The 14,354-nt window shown below is 38.1% G+C and overlaps 2 protein-coding genes across 2 annotated transcripts; both read right to left on the bottom strand.

The window, feature by feature from the left end:
• Nucleotides 1-2,222: 2,222 nt before the first annotated feature.
• On the bottom strand, nt 2,223-4,888 carry LOC138599762 (large ribosomal subunit protein P2-like). Its single transcript, XM_069671549.1, has 5 exons — nt 4,840-4,888; nt 3,593-3,716; nt 3,434-3,482; nt 2,750-2,845; nt 2,223-2,337 (listed from the first exon to the last, which is right to left on the bottom strand). Exons 2-5 carry the CDS (start codon nt 3,713-3,715, stop codon nt 2,264-2,266), a joined length of 342 nt encoding a protein of 113 aa, XP_069527650.1. The 5' UTR covers nt 3,716; nt 4,840-4,888; the 3' UTR covers nt 2,223-2,263.
• Nucleotides 4,889-7,063: 2,175 nt separating this feature from the next.
• Nucleotides 7,064-13,737, bottom strand: lin7c (lin-7 homolog C (C. elegans)). Its single transcript, XM_069661011.1, has 5 exons — nt 13,565-13,737; nt 12,324-12,442; nt 12,138-12,209; nt 11,793-12,002; nt 7,064-11,086 (listed from the first exon to the last, which is right to left on the bottom strand). Exons 1-5 carry the CDS (start codon nt 13,599-13,601, stop codon nt 10,919-10,921), a joined length of 606 nt encoding a protein of 201 aa, XP_069517112.1. The 5' UTR covers nt 13,602-13,737; the 3' UTR covers nt 7,064-10,918.
• Between the last annotated feature and the right edge of the window lie 617 nt (nt 13,738-14,354).

Consider the following 14,354-nt stretch of genomic DNA (forward strand, 5'->3'; position numbering starts at 1 on the left):
TTTTTTAACCAAATACAGCTATGTATTATAGCTGCCATTTGAATCCCCCCTGAAATAATATATTATTGCCTCTATCCCATGGTTGTGAATGGTTAAAAACTATCCCAAGTGCTTTGGCAGGATATTTAGAATTAGAAGCATTAGAGCATGACAAGGGGATCAAGTTTATTTACAAAGTTCATTATCATGAGTCTACACCAGAGCCTTTTGTACAGTGTACAGCACACAATATCACCAGACCTTCAACTCAAAAAACCATAAACTCACGTAAAGCTACAATCTACTGACTCAGCTCTGAACACATGACATGATTCAGCGTAGACTCATGCGTCACGACTGACTAATTGGCTTATTGTGACATACTGTACTACACACCATGATAAAAGTTCATAGTTCAACCTTGTTCTATCTTTGAAAGTGCTAGATTTGAAACCAGACCATGCAGGTAGGAAACATACATAAACTTAACACAATGTGAACTGTTTTATGACTTGATTATAGACCCTGTCTTAAAAAGGGGCGCACAGCAATTTAGTTTTAATGTGATAGTGATACATTTTTCCATTAGATATCTATTCAACAATGTATGAGAAAAACATAATCATAATTGCCATTAAAAAGCTGCATTAGCTTCTTAAAGATGTACTGCCCCCAAAATCCATTTATGTTTCAATCAGGGCCATATAGTAGGGTTAGAGATCTGCAAGTGGGAGTGTGGGGAAAAGGTGCTAAAAAAAGCAGCTTTTCCTCACTTTCTCTCAGTATTGAAATGCTTTTGTAACACACTGTGTGATACTGTACTATAAATAATAATCATACAGTTATAGTGGAGAGGAACACACTGCGCAGGGACCAAAGGTTTGAAATATGGACCATGCTCATATGAATTGTGCTCATGTCCCGTTTTTCTGGAGAGGCACTAAAAGAAGTCACTGTTGCTATTACAATGAGTTTCCTTTGTTTAATAGTTTTGATGCTGAAAAAATGAACTTCAGGGACACTGAGAGACTTTTAGAGGTGGGCTGACCTGAGTTTAACCTATAAGGGTTTGTTTTTGCTCTTAATTATTATTTACTTTTCTGTAGCTTTTAATAACATAAAAAATCTCCCATAGTTCACTGATCAGTTGGATATTTGTTGTGTAATGAGCTATTATGTCTGTTCAGTGTCCTATGAGTGCACTTTTTAGCTAGATTTGTTTTTCTTTTATTGATAATTCTTTCAAATCTACATTTATTTTCAATTAGCTTCTTCATTCTGAAATGGGTTTAATAATCGAGTTATTATGAACTTAGAGCCAGAAAAGTGGTGTATACAACATAAAAAGAAAATGTATGCCCAGGGACTGAAAGGGCTGTAGACCAGGTCTATTATCTATACAAGTAATCATCCTGTAAGTTATCTCTCATTACAGTTTAGTGTCGTCAGACTATAGCCGATGGGATCAGAGATTGTCCTGTTCGTAACAGAAAAGCCCAAAGCCCAAGCTTGTTACTGATCCTCTTCATGTCATTGTACTACAGAAACATCAGACAGCCTACTGTCCTAATGGAAGTGATCATTTAACATACACTTTCAGGTGTTAATAGTGATAGCTACAGAACTTTTTATCCAGTCTTTGGTTTATACTGTAGTTCAAAGCAAATTTGCTTTTAATGTGATCGAACAGTTTATGTGATTAACCCTTCAGATTAACCCATGGGTAGATGACGTAGAAATGTCTGTGCAGCCACAGGAGTGCCAGTGAGTCAACTGCAGTTGTTAGTTGGTGCAGTAAATAATGTATTTGTTGGCATGGTTACAGACCAATGCTAAGGCTATTGTTCACCCTCATGAATACTTCAAATTGTTGTCAACACATTGCCCAACATCAAGGACTAGCAATGCATCCTTTAGACTTGTGTACTATGAAAACCTCAACAGCACCATCTGCTGATCATTGGGCTCAATTACATGCAGTCACTGTGGCTGCAATAGCCTGGTAGTTGTGTTGGTGTGATTTTTTCACACAAAGGACTGGGCTGCGTCATCGCAATGTGCTCTGTAATCTGGTCAAATGAATTTCGGACTTTCACACATTTAAAAGCTGAGAAATACAAGTGGCTGCTTCATATTTTCAAGAGGCTGCTCACATTCTACCTCAAAGAGTGACACACACATTTAACCACCCTTCTTAATACCTATTAATTTTTTGATTTGCAGTGAAAAAGACATAGAAAGAGTTTGGAGTTTTCTTATAAACTTTATTCATCATTTGGAAAGTTTAGTCGAACAGGCCGAATCCCATGTCGTCACCGGAATCCTCAGACTCTTCCTTCTCTTCCTTCTTCTCCTCAGCTGCAAAACAAAAAGCACTTGATTAAAATTCTACTTCATTAAACATAACACATTTAACAAACTGCTATGCTCATAGTGTAACTAATGTTATACATGTATTCCTTTTTAAAGACATTTGTCAACTTTTGATGAGTCTACATAATGCGCTAATGTGAGTTTGATGTGCTTTTACTTGTCCAATCAAATATGCGAAGTCTTCCCATAATTAACGCACAAGCAAATTGTTGTGCCCACCAGGTAAATTCTGCCAGGCTTAAATACAGACATGTGTAACATTGAATTTGTCAAGAACTAAAAGTGACTGACTGATTTGGCTGCATGTATTCATATTGACATGCAAGGTGAAGGCAGAGTCAATGTGTGCCAAGTGTCACTGATGTTGACAAACGAGGTGCTAAACAGCAATGCTCACCTGCAGCAGGGGCTGCGGCTCCGCCTGAGCCATCAGCCGCAGAGCTGGCAACGGCTACTGCACCAGCTGCTGGCATGCTGGCCAGCTTGCCGTAACCTGAAGAGAGTTGGCAGACGGTAAGCTAAAGCAATAACATTGACACTCAGCAGCAAGTAACAAAATAGAGGTCAGAAACTCAATGTAGTTTTCATTAGATATTATCCACACATCGGGCTGTGTAGTGATAATTTGACATATGAGTGTTTTCTTGCCTACAAGGTGAATGTGTTTAATCTATTTTACGGTTTTAGCCTCATAAATGTGAATATTTTCAGGGGTTACTACTCCTCTGACAGATAAGTAAATATCCTCGGATGTAACCTAAGGCTTTCACTTCATTAATTTTTTCAATAATTTCCTTTATTTGGCTCTTGTGTGCCAAGAAAATGTATCCCAAGTCCCAGTATCCAACCTTAAACACAGCGCAATACTATAACTTTAAATCAAATAAGAGACAGCTTGAAGATAAACCTGGTCACGTTATCTTTTGTTTAAATGTGCATTTGGATATCAAAATCCTGCCTGTTGCTGCTCTAATGGCGACAAACTAAGAGACTGACCCATTTCAGCAAATAAAATCTTTACATTAAAGTTTGTCATTGGACACAGACAACACACCGCCAACAATTACGTTGGCAAACTCACCTGTGGCGATCACATCGTTCACGTTCTTGCCACTGAGCTCAGAGATGACCTGTTGAGAGAAGGATCAAAACTGTGGTTATCACAAAGACCATAACTAAGAGCTGGTAAGACAACTGCAGCCTCAACAACAGGAACACAATGAAGTGTTCCTCTCTGTACCTTGTCCAAAGGGGTATCTTCGGCCTCAATGCCAACGCTCTCAAGGATCTTCTTGATGTCCTTGGCATTAGGGTTCTCATTGCCACCAAGGGCAGCGAGCAGGTAAGCAGCAACGTAACGCATCCTGCAAAACCAATAACAAGGAATGTTAAGGATTTAATCATATATTCATGGACATCAGCAACCAGAAACATATAAAATCCACAATTTTACCACCCTCAAACAAGGTATTGTATACTTTATAAATTGTAATAAGCCAAAACATTGGCACCAAGTTAAAAAAAAAAAAATTGCTGAAATTAATTTAATCTTCACTCTACTATTAATCAGGCTTAAATACATAATCCCTTAGATGTAACATGTTACTGTGGTCTCTGCAAAGTAACATGTTTAGTTTACAAATAATCTTGAACTGTCTGGAATTAACTGCCATACTCAAAAGGCATCTAAATAAAGATTTTTGTTGTAAGCCCAAAATGTGCAACTGCGAAGAAAACCATTACCTTTTATTTCTGACAAGCACTTGACATTAAGACACACCAGTACAATCTCAGGTAGGAGCAGCAGAGTTAAGTCTACTTTGCGAATCAATTGACAATATATAGTGCTTGTGCCTCACGTTTGATAATTAGCCTGTTCTTAATTTCAACAGCAAGCATAATACTGTCCAAAAGCACATTCTTCCCAAGCTTATGACCTTTTTTCTTCATTAAACATAATGGTATTTTGGTCAAGCTTTTAACCCTTGCCATTACCCTAATAAGTCAATAAATTAGTTTATTGTTTAAATAGTTGGGGTTATATAATAAGCGTGCCAATTTCGGGTATATGCACATCTCCATTTAGAGGTGATTTCCTAACTACACAAGGTAGTGCAGGATAAACGGTCAGGCTCCATCTGTGGGCTTTGAGTCACCGGCAAAACCTCATTTGTATTTATCATAAATGTGCTGATTGACACTCAGCAATACCTAATTGGACCCTTTATATAAAAAAGGACCACTGCACAAAATTACTGCTACTTTTTTACTCCCATGTGGCGGCGTGTTCTGCGGTCCCGCTAACATTGTCACTAGCTAAGTTAGCCGCTAGCGCCGTTTTGGTGTGTAAAAGCATGAATATTGCCAAGACACCACTCTTTTAAAAGTTCGGAGCTACTGCGGTTGAATGTTTATTTGTTTATTAAGATTATATGCTTGTTTTCTCAGCGGTTAATATATCTATTATGTGAGAAAAAAGATACTTACTTGATAGACAGGCGGGCGCGTGTTAACTCGGAGGTTAGCACAGACAGAAAGGAAGTTACGTCACCGGATGTAAGCAGAAGGAGCCTTGCTTCTTCTTCGTTTTAGATAAATAGCTGAAAATAAGTAAATCGCTTCCTGCTGGACCGGAGTGTGAAATGTAAACGACACCTCAACACGGTTCAAGTTTCTGAGACTTCAGGTTACAAAAATGCCTTCAATAGAAAATGCCTCCATTTTAAATGTGAAACTTTTAATGTAAACGATATTTTTATGCCAGAAACTCAGTAATCAATTTATTTATCTTTTCTTTGTTCAACAAGGAAGTCCCTTGAGTTTGAAATCTTTATTCAGCGAGAGCCCAAAGTAGGCAATTACATATTTTATGAACTTCCGACAATGCCTTTTCAGGAATACAGGATGCTGGTATGTTATTGTATGTTCATGAGGTTCCAAAAGCCAAATCCAAAAGCTAAAATTAATTAAGCTTTCTCTTAATGTATATACTGTGTATAACTGTTAAATCCACCAGAATACAATGTGTATACTGGTCTATTTGATTTTTTAAGATGCTTTTATATATTACCAACAGCAAATGGTCTACCCTATGTGGTTGTGTTGGTGGCTTTGTGACAGTGCAAAGTAGACTCCTATTTCTCAATACAAACGCAGTGTTTAAGTCTTTGTATGTGTGTGTGTGTATGTGTGTTTTACTGTACAGTATACAGTATAAACGTTAATTAATTTCCTCTTCCTTGTCTGCTCCTTCTGCTGATTTGGCTCCAGATCCAGTTTGGCCTCCTGCTCCGTCCTCTGGCCCTGCTGCTGCTGCTCAGCTTGTTCCTGGGTGTGATTGATTTCAGTTGCCAGAAAAGACGCAGTGAACCATCCTCACACAACACTCTGCAATGGATCGGGTCCACACCATGAGAAACCAGCAGCTGTGCTCTGGTCTCAAGCTGGAGTGTGAACAACCAGCTCTAATGAATCGCTGTCACATGCACTGTTTGATTCCAGGCAAGCAGCCACTGATTTACCACCGAGCTCCTGCACAGAGCTCCTCTCAGACACCTATAGCATATATGGATGCGTCAGGGTTATACTGCCTCAAAAAACATAACTATATCCTAATATCTAATGTTTAAAATATAAAGCAAATATTACAGGGCTATACTGCATGATATCAGTGGTTCCCAAACCAGGGACACATGACTCAAGGGAAAATGTAAATTTAGTATTTATAGAGGTGTAACATCAGGAGTTCTGCACTTCAATAGTTGCTGAAAAAGAGCTTTAATTAATGTTATATATAACGCATGCTTTTCCTGCTATTAAATGAAATGAAAATGTCTGGTGTGTTTTAATGTTGTGTTTTTAATTTAATTTATTTGGGAACAATAAAAAAAAATAGTGCTTTGAATTTTGTGAGGCTAACAAAATTCTGGAGAGCGGGAATGTATCAAAACACAAAGCTGCATGTAAAGAACACGTTCAAGTTGTGGCAGGGTAAAATACAAATATGATGAATTTTGTTCTCCGGTTCATGATCAATCTAACCTTTGAAAAACCTTTTCAAACATTTCTGTATATTTGAAGTAGATTTCTATTCCTATCTCTAAAGCAGTTTCCTACTTTTTATACAATTGATGCAACACAGAGAAAGAGGAGCACAGAAGATGAAGGGAAAACAGCTGCTGTAATGCACATCAAGAAATGCGTGTATTAAATTTGTCGGAAAATAAACTGTCTCTGTAATTTGAGAATTCATGTTCATTCTGGGTTTGTTCTCCTGACAGTATTTGACAGCAAACATTTTGCATTTTCCATCAAAGTAGCTCATGCTGCGTTGTTGCATGTACTCTTGAGACTGCATCTCCTGCCATACACAAACGTGTCAGGCCTTTAGTCAATTGTTTTTAAGAGTGAAGACCCCCATTGTGCAGTATGTGTGCAGCTTTTGCAAGTCCTCTAAAAGGACAGACAAGTCTCACATGCTTGGAACTTAACATGCCAAGAAACAAGGCGGTAGGATCACAAGTGTCAAGACTGACAGGAAATATGTGGAGGAGAGAGCGGGGGATGACATGCAGAAGTCGGAGTTGAACCTCTGTACACGGGACGCCTGCTCTCCCAACGGAGCTACACCGGCGCCCTGTTCCTGATTTTATTGAGCCTAAAGCTAAAATAAACGCCGAGTGTAAAAGATGTTCAAAAAGACCCTCAAAAGTCATAAATGTAAGCACTGTTTATTTAGCCTCCAGCTGAAAGATTATTATGCTCTACATCACAACAGTTTACATTCCACATCAATGTAACACAGTAAATCAGGTAAGAAACCAGAAAACACAAAATAACAACACAGTCTACAGGTAATAATCCTAAACAAGCACTGGCTAAAACATTTCAAAACATTATCAAAGTTTTCACAAATGTTGCAAGTTTGGTCTTGGTAATAGAAAGAAAAGACAGAATCAGTTCAGACCTCAGAGAAGAAGTTCTGATCCAGGACGGTCTCTCTCTCTCTCTCTCTCTCTCTCTCTATATCTCGAGATCTCATCCTGCACCAGCGCCGCTTTCAGAGAGGCTTTTCTGATATGGCCTTGGTACACAGTCAAAATGGAAGTACCAATCATTCCTGGTATTTGTTTTAGGAAAATCACTTATAAAACTTGAGAAAAATATCAAAAGAAAAGTATTATAAAAAATACTCTATTGACCATCCCAATATATAGACAAGGAAAAACGGGTAGAAAGTTGAAGGGTACTTCACAAAATTTAGCAACTAAGTCAGACGATGGTCAGTGACATTCAGTGGAGCGTGTGACTGTGCAATATCAATACCAAGTCTCATTACATTTTCTCCTCATTTACAATACATGTGTGTAAGCAGTGAATCTAGCGAGCTAATGCTGGATTAAACACAGTTAAGGGACAAACTATATATTATATTAAGACATTTGAGCTTTTATGTACATCCCTACTCTGCTGCTAAATGCTCTGCCTCAAAAGAAAAGTAGCCTATGGATTGGTCTATTGCTAACCACACGCTAATGACAGCCTATTCTTCTACATGCATCCTGACAATCATTAATCAAATAGCAATGCTAATATTACACTACAAGAGAATGTCCTAATAAAAAACATAGAAAACATGATGTAACTCCAAATCGTTTGAGTGCAGAGGCCAAAAAGCTGTTGAACTCGTCATATTACAGTGTTATTACATTTGTCCACCCAGCCTTTGAAGTGGTAAGTTCCAGTAACATTCTGCAGTAAACAGCTATTTTGCACCATTAGAAGATATTTCCAAAGTTTTTTTAATGACTTTGCATAGATAATTGATTTGCATTCAGTTTTTGTCGTACTTTGTGTTTTATTTTATATTTTGTCCCAAAATTAGCTTTTTCTAAAAGGAGTAAAGGATTACTGGGAGCACGCCCTCTTAATACAAAGGCTCCACGTGCTCATTGTTTATTAATAGTTTTCTACTTTCTATTGCACTACTTTAAACAATTATAAGTTAAAAGCTTGATTAAGTAAATGACACCTCCCACTGATTTGAGTGAAGTTAATCCTGCTAGTTAACCTGATAATTAAAGCTACAGCTTTTTTTTTAAGTGATGTTGAAGGGAATAATGGATGCATGCAGAGATTGTAAACAAACAAACAAAAGTAAGACGCCTGAGAGCACCAAATTTTACCTTACGAGCTGAAAGTTTTGTTCCAATTATTAAGAAAAAACAATCCAATTATTAGAAACTGATCATATCAAACTCCGATCTTTCCCTTACAAAGCTGAAGCACATTTTTGAGAAAATAAAACACGTTTTAAATGCAAAAAGTACCTTCAGACTTCCGAATGAGCTATGTACACGTTAGGCAGCTGCCCTTATTGGATGTCATTGTCTGCAGAGAGATGGTGGTTAAAATAACAAGAACACCAAATGAAAACACACTAAACTGCATTTAAAAGAATTAATTTCAGAAGAACGGTTCAAAGACCAAACATACACTGCCAAGTGTTTCTGTGACTTTATCCACCATCTGCTTCTCTCAGATAAAATGATCATTACTGGCCTCCAGTCTCAATAGCAGGTTTTAGTCAGCTTGAGCCTGGTTCGCATTATGCTGCATTATGATGTTGCATCTGCCATGTAAACCACATTGTGTGAAGAAATTATATCTCGTCATTCTCCACACTGAAAGAGACTTTTGCTGTTGTATATTGGATTATAAGATTATAAAAAAAACCTGTGAACTTGTTTGATTGACATATTGCGTGCAGGCATTAGGGTGGGATTCAGGCCTCTTTAACAGGTTATTAAAGCGTTTACATTCCACATCATTAGAGGACTTCTCATGATAGTGAAACATTTATTCTGCAAACACTTTAAGACTATAAAAACTTTGTGTTTTTGAAAAAGTGACAAGAACATCTACATATACAGTACACTGTGGGTTATGGATGGTTTTGACATTAATCTGCTTAAAAAGCATCAGAACAAACCTGATTGGCAGTATTCAGTAATAAAATGTTCATCATGATTATTCTCATTCTGACTTGTATGTGGGTGCCACTAAACGTGTGGTTTTAATAGAGGAAAGATAAATATTAGTGATAATTAAAGTATGGAAAAGAAATCTGTAGCAACTGCAGAAAAAAAACATTGTGCCCAAGTAAATAATCAAAGTATTATTGTGCTACAATTTGAAGTACAAGCATCATAAAGGTAAGATTTCTAATCCCAGCACCTGTGTTATGTTTATCTTTCATCTAAGTTTTTTAAAGATACAATGATCATCATAATAAAACAGTTTCTGTTAAGTCAAAGTTTCATGAAACACATTTGTTCTGAAAGACATGAAAATAGTGATATGCCAATGATTGACAGCATAATCCCCTAAACACTGTGTAAAGTCTTGATGTGTATGCAGTAGCCATGTGCGGTATGTGTGATATCAACATCTGCCATAACATTCATCAAAACAATGATGAAAGCTCACATTATGCATTAGCATTGATATATACAGATTGCTTGATATTATAAATGTCTTTTAACCTCATTTCAACTTCCACTGCATGATGCAAACAATGTCGACAAGCAAAGCTCAAAAACACGCGTCAGGTTAACTGACTGAACCTGGCAAAGGAAAAACATGAGATGTAGTACCATCTTGATTTGTGTCAAGAACAAGTAATCAAAAGTTGATCATCTCGTCATGCGGACTGCAAGGCTTGTGCCTGTGAATGTTTATTACTGTGATAAAAGTACAAATGTGAGTCTCTGTGGCAGCAGGAATCTACTTCAAAAGTTGCTGAGACCCCATTACATCACTTACAGTACTCGCTGAGCTATTTATAGAGTGGTATGACGTTGGAAAACTTAAAGTGGAAGCCCAAAGAAAACCTGTGAGATAAACCATCTCTGTTGCTGAATTATCCAACATTTAAGTATATGTTATAATTAAGTCAAACTGTCATCAGCTCCCCAAATGTTCCCTGTCCAGACATGTCTGTAGAGTGCTAATGCAAATGAAACTGCACCTTTCTTGAGTTTGCACAATTAAAGGGTTTTTACATATGTAACAGAAGCATGAATAATCCCTCCCACAATCATTGAATTACCAGTACTCAACATTACCCATTAAAAAGAAAAAAATTGCTTGTGAAAACAGTACATGAGATAAACGTGTCTGCCCTGAGGCACTTGGTAGTGGCTGTGCTAAAACAATTAAATTCACTACCTTTCCAGTCTAAGGAATTGTGGAGTTGGTCTCAAAAGCATTCAAAGTTGCATTCAAATTGTCAATTTCAAAAATAATGCACACGTGTGAGCGAACGCCTACGCTGACAATCATGATCATTCTAGTGTTTGTCTATAGTTGTAGTGTCCAGTCTAACAAAGATTAAAAATGCTACAGAGGAGGGTAGAAGCACAATAAACAGTATGTGTGAGTAGGAACAATGGGTGTGTTTGTGATCACTACTTTCCAGGGAGGGAGATAAGAAAGAGACCAGAACAAATGGCCAGAAGGCTAGAGGAGGAGAGACACGGGAGCAGGGCATCATCACAGAAAAATCCTACTGGGGATAGTTGTTCTGTTGCCGGCGCTTCGCCGACCTCATTTTCTCAAAGCGTGACTCCATTTCCTCTAGGACTTTGGGGGTGTACCTTACTACCAGCTTCACTGTGCCCTGAGCGGCTTTGAGGAGTTCCACAGCTTTCTCGTGGTGCTCACCTTCCACACTCTGCAAACAACACAGAAATAAACTGTGAGATTTTTATCACACGGACGCAATAACAACTGTAGTAAAGCCGACAGTTTATGGGATTATAATCCTAAGAAGCAATATAGTGTTGGTATTGTTAAGGGTTAAGATCAACAAGGTGTGTGGTCAATTTGGAAATAACAACGACCTCAGAATTTTATAGGTATAGTTTAATTTCCTGTATTAAAGTCTGTAATTTGGAAGTTTAATAAGAGAAAAAAACAAGCAACAATGTCAACTGGGTGATTGTTAAAGCCAGATTCTGGCGCTGCAACCCAAGCGCAGCAAGCAGACAGCACAACTGCCAGATTTTTCTGTTTTATTACAGTTCATGGATTTCTTTTCCTCATAATCTGTATATAAAACCTAAGGAAAGAGGACTGTAAGGCCGCTTGAAGCAAATTAATGTCTGGGGATACACAAGTAAAATGTGCTTGGATAAAAGAAGAAGGACTTTAAGACTGTTCATTTGCTCTAATAGCTGAGGAGTGCAATTCATGGCCTAAAGGATACTGACGCTGTGTTAAATATCATCAGCATTGCCCTTTGGCTTTGTATTTCACTACGTACTGAAATGCATGACCTGTCCAATAAATGTTTGAATATTGTCAGACTGAAGTGTGTCATCCTTCAGCTTCAATTCTAACCATACTGCGTAATTCATGATTCTGTAAAATCAACATACCACCCCATTGACAGAGAGGAGCTGGTCGCCTCTCTTCAGACCTCCATGTCGGTCAGCGATGCCTCCTGGAATGATCCGTGAGATATAAATCGGTGAGTTTTGCTCTTTTCCACCCATTATGTTGAAACCCAGGCCTTCTTCAGTTTTAGGCAGTTCCACGACACGTGGATGAGAGTGTCCCTCACTGGCTGCAAAAGCTGCCACAGTAGCCTACAAATAAACAAGAGGCGTTGTTTAACATTTGCAAATATACAGTAATAACTGCACTCAACCAGCAACATGTAACGTTTCAGTAAGACAGAAATGGTGTGAAATTAGGAATAGATGGTATTTAAGTGGGGCTACCTTCGCTGTGGCGTTGGCCCTGACCTCAGGAGTGCTGTTGATGTCCACCGTTTCATACACATGCTCATAAACCTGAAAAGACACAGTTGGAAATACTTTGTGACATCCCACCAAGATCTGCACATTTACATTAATGTCATCTCATGCAAAAAGTGCATTAAGAGTAGCAAAGACAAAGTGTCTCACTTCTCTGACAGCGTTACAGAATTCACTCTGTAAGACCCTCTGCAGCGCCTGCAGCTTCTGGGGAGGAACTTCCCCCGTCCTCTGGAGCTTATCAAGCAGTTCAACAGCACGGTTAATATCTGTAAACAAAAAACACACACACATACACAACTATCAAGATTTATATTGATACCTACGTGAAAGCCGGAGGTCAGTCTGTACTGATATAAAACTGAAACAAGTAGCCTTGGCTCTTGGATTACAATGCTGCTTATGTTCCCTATAATTAACTAACCATGAATCAACATAAACCAATTCTGCAAGTTCCACTATATAAGCCTTACAGAAAGATATGGAACTTCACATTTACTGCATGCATTTATTAAATATTAAATATTCTACAAGTAAGTATAAGTAATTGCCTGCAAGGGCAGAGGGGATGGGGCAAACATTATCAGCTGATCTGTCAAAATAAATAACACCAAGATGAACTGCAGCAACAAGGGTAAAAAAAAATGTGTGACTGAGGTGAGGAAGTGTGACCTTTTCTTTTCCTTCTGAAGTAGAATGAGGAATTCACTCCACATCCGTGTGTTAACTGCCACTTTAGCTAATTAATGAATTAGCTATAACTTCATTATTCTAGTAGCTATACCCAATTTGAAGGGGTTGTTTCACATTTACTTAAGGATTTCTGTACCTACACTAATACTACAAGCGTGGTTGTTTGTTAAAGTTTGTTTTCAGTACTGTCCCACCATAGTTTATTAACACACACAGCAGGAGCTAATGTCAGCATTTGTTCAAAGGAAGACTGAGATTGAACAAAGGTTATGATGTAAACAATTCCGTCCGCTCATCCTTGATGCTAATGATTAGTAATCTGATGTAACAAAGTGTATAAAGCCTCAACTTTATGGTGGAAATATACGTTGAATCTTTGACAAACAAGCTAGGTTAAGTGATCACTGTCTGTTGTAACTATTATTAGCTAGTTAGCTAGTGGACAAAAGATTATATTCATAAAAACTTAGCCGTAATCTGTACTTTAGGTCAGTGCAAAAACAATATACACTATTGATCACAGCCATTACGATTAGCTGTCCGCAAGACATAGTTAACACACCCATAAGAACTTATCAAGAAAGTATGCCGTAGATAACAATCACCATCTTGCTAACGCTAGCCAAGCTAGGCTAATGTTTCCCCCGGTATCACAACAAATATTTCTTAGCTAACACTAGCTAGCCAATTAACGTTACCTCTTTCCAATCGCACAGGCTCCCCAAGCGATGCCATTCTTGAAATAAATTGCTACTGGTTGTCAGATAGATATTGCGTTAAACGCTAGATATGGAGAACTAAAATTGGTAATCCTGGCAAGCGTTACGTGCGCTTAACCGAGACGATAAATCAGATTAGCCAAGTTAGCCGGCTAGGCTAGCTGCCAGTGTCATGGGGCGTTCAAGGAATCCTCGTAATTTGTAACACCACACAATTCGTCACATTATTTCCCGTAGTCACTGGATGCTCATGAGCCAACATAGATGGCCTCTTGCCAAACTATAATTAATTAGTCGTTGTGTTAGATTAGCTAAAAATAATTATTTAATAATGCTACATATGTCAGTGTTTAAAAATGCTAAGTGTGGGAGACAATACAAGTTATTTCCTTCTTACACCATGAGTGTTTCAGTGCATATTTTATTTCTGTATAACCTTCATTCTACGTTTTAGGTAGCCTACTGCTAGGTAACTACTACGGTGTGAGGTTTAACGTCGGTTTCAGTTAATATGATCTCAAGAAACGTAATCATTATAGTTCTCCTTCGCTGACATTAAGAAAAGCTGAGGAAGTAGTACCCACTGTGATCCCATTTTACTATTTAACTATAACTCAATCAACAGAAGCTGCCATCATCTATGTGGTAGAGCATGGTTTATTTAACAGCTGTACTTAACCTCTTCATGGATGCTTAAAGCTCCAGATATCGTCACATAATGTCCTGTGTATTGGTGACAAGGGACCAGCCAGGAGCTTCCAATAGAGTC

The sequence above is a fragment of the Semicossyphus pulcher genome, unplaced genomic scaffold (genome assembly GCF_022749685.1).
Source record: "Semicossyphus pulcher isolate SPU_LCO1_2020_fin unplaced genomic scaffold, fSemPul1.0.p SCAF_1, whole genome shotgun sequence".
NCBI lineage: Eukaryota > Metazoa > Chordata > Actinopteri > Labriformes > Labridae > Semicossyphus > Semicossyphus pulcher.

Excerpts from the sequence above, each read along its gene's own strand:
- LOC138599762 (XM_069671549.1), bottom strand. The coding sequence starts at position 3,715 with ATGCGTTACGTTGCTGCTTACCTGCTCGCTGCCCTTGGTGGCAATGAG. Across the intron at positions 2,846-3,433 it reads GAACGATGTGATCGCCACAG|GTTACGGCAAGCTGGCCAGC; the intron begins GTGAGTTTGCCA and ends AACTCTCTTCAG. Across the intron at positions 2,338-2,749 it reads AGCCGCAGCCCCTGCTGCAG|CTGAGGAGAAGAAGGAAGAG; the intron begins GTGAGCATTGCT and ends TTTGTTTTGCAG.
- lin7c (XM_069661011.1), bottom strand. The coding sequence starts at position 13,601 with ATGGCATCGCTTGGGGAGCCTGTGCGATTGGAAAGAG. Across the intron at positions 12,210-12,323 it reads TCTGTAACGCTGTCAGAGAA|GTTTATGAGCATGTGTATGA; the intron begins GTGAGACACTTT and ends GTGTCTTTTCAG. Across the intron at positions 11,087-11,792 it reads TCCTCTCTGTCAATGGGGTG|AGTGTGGAAGGTGAGCACCA; the intron begins GTATGTTGATTT and ends TGTTGTTTGCAG.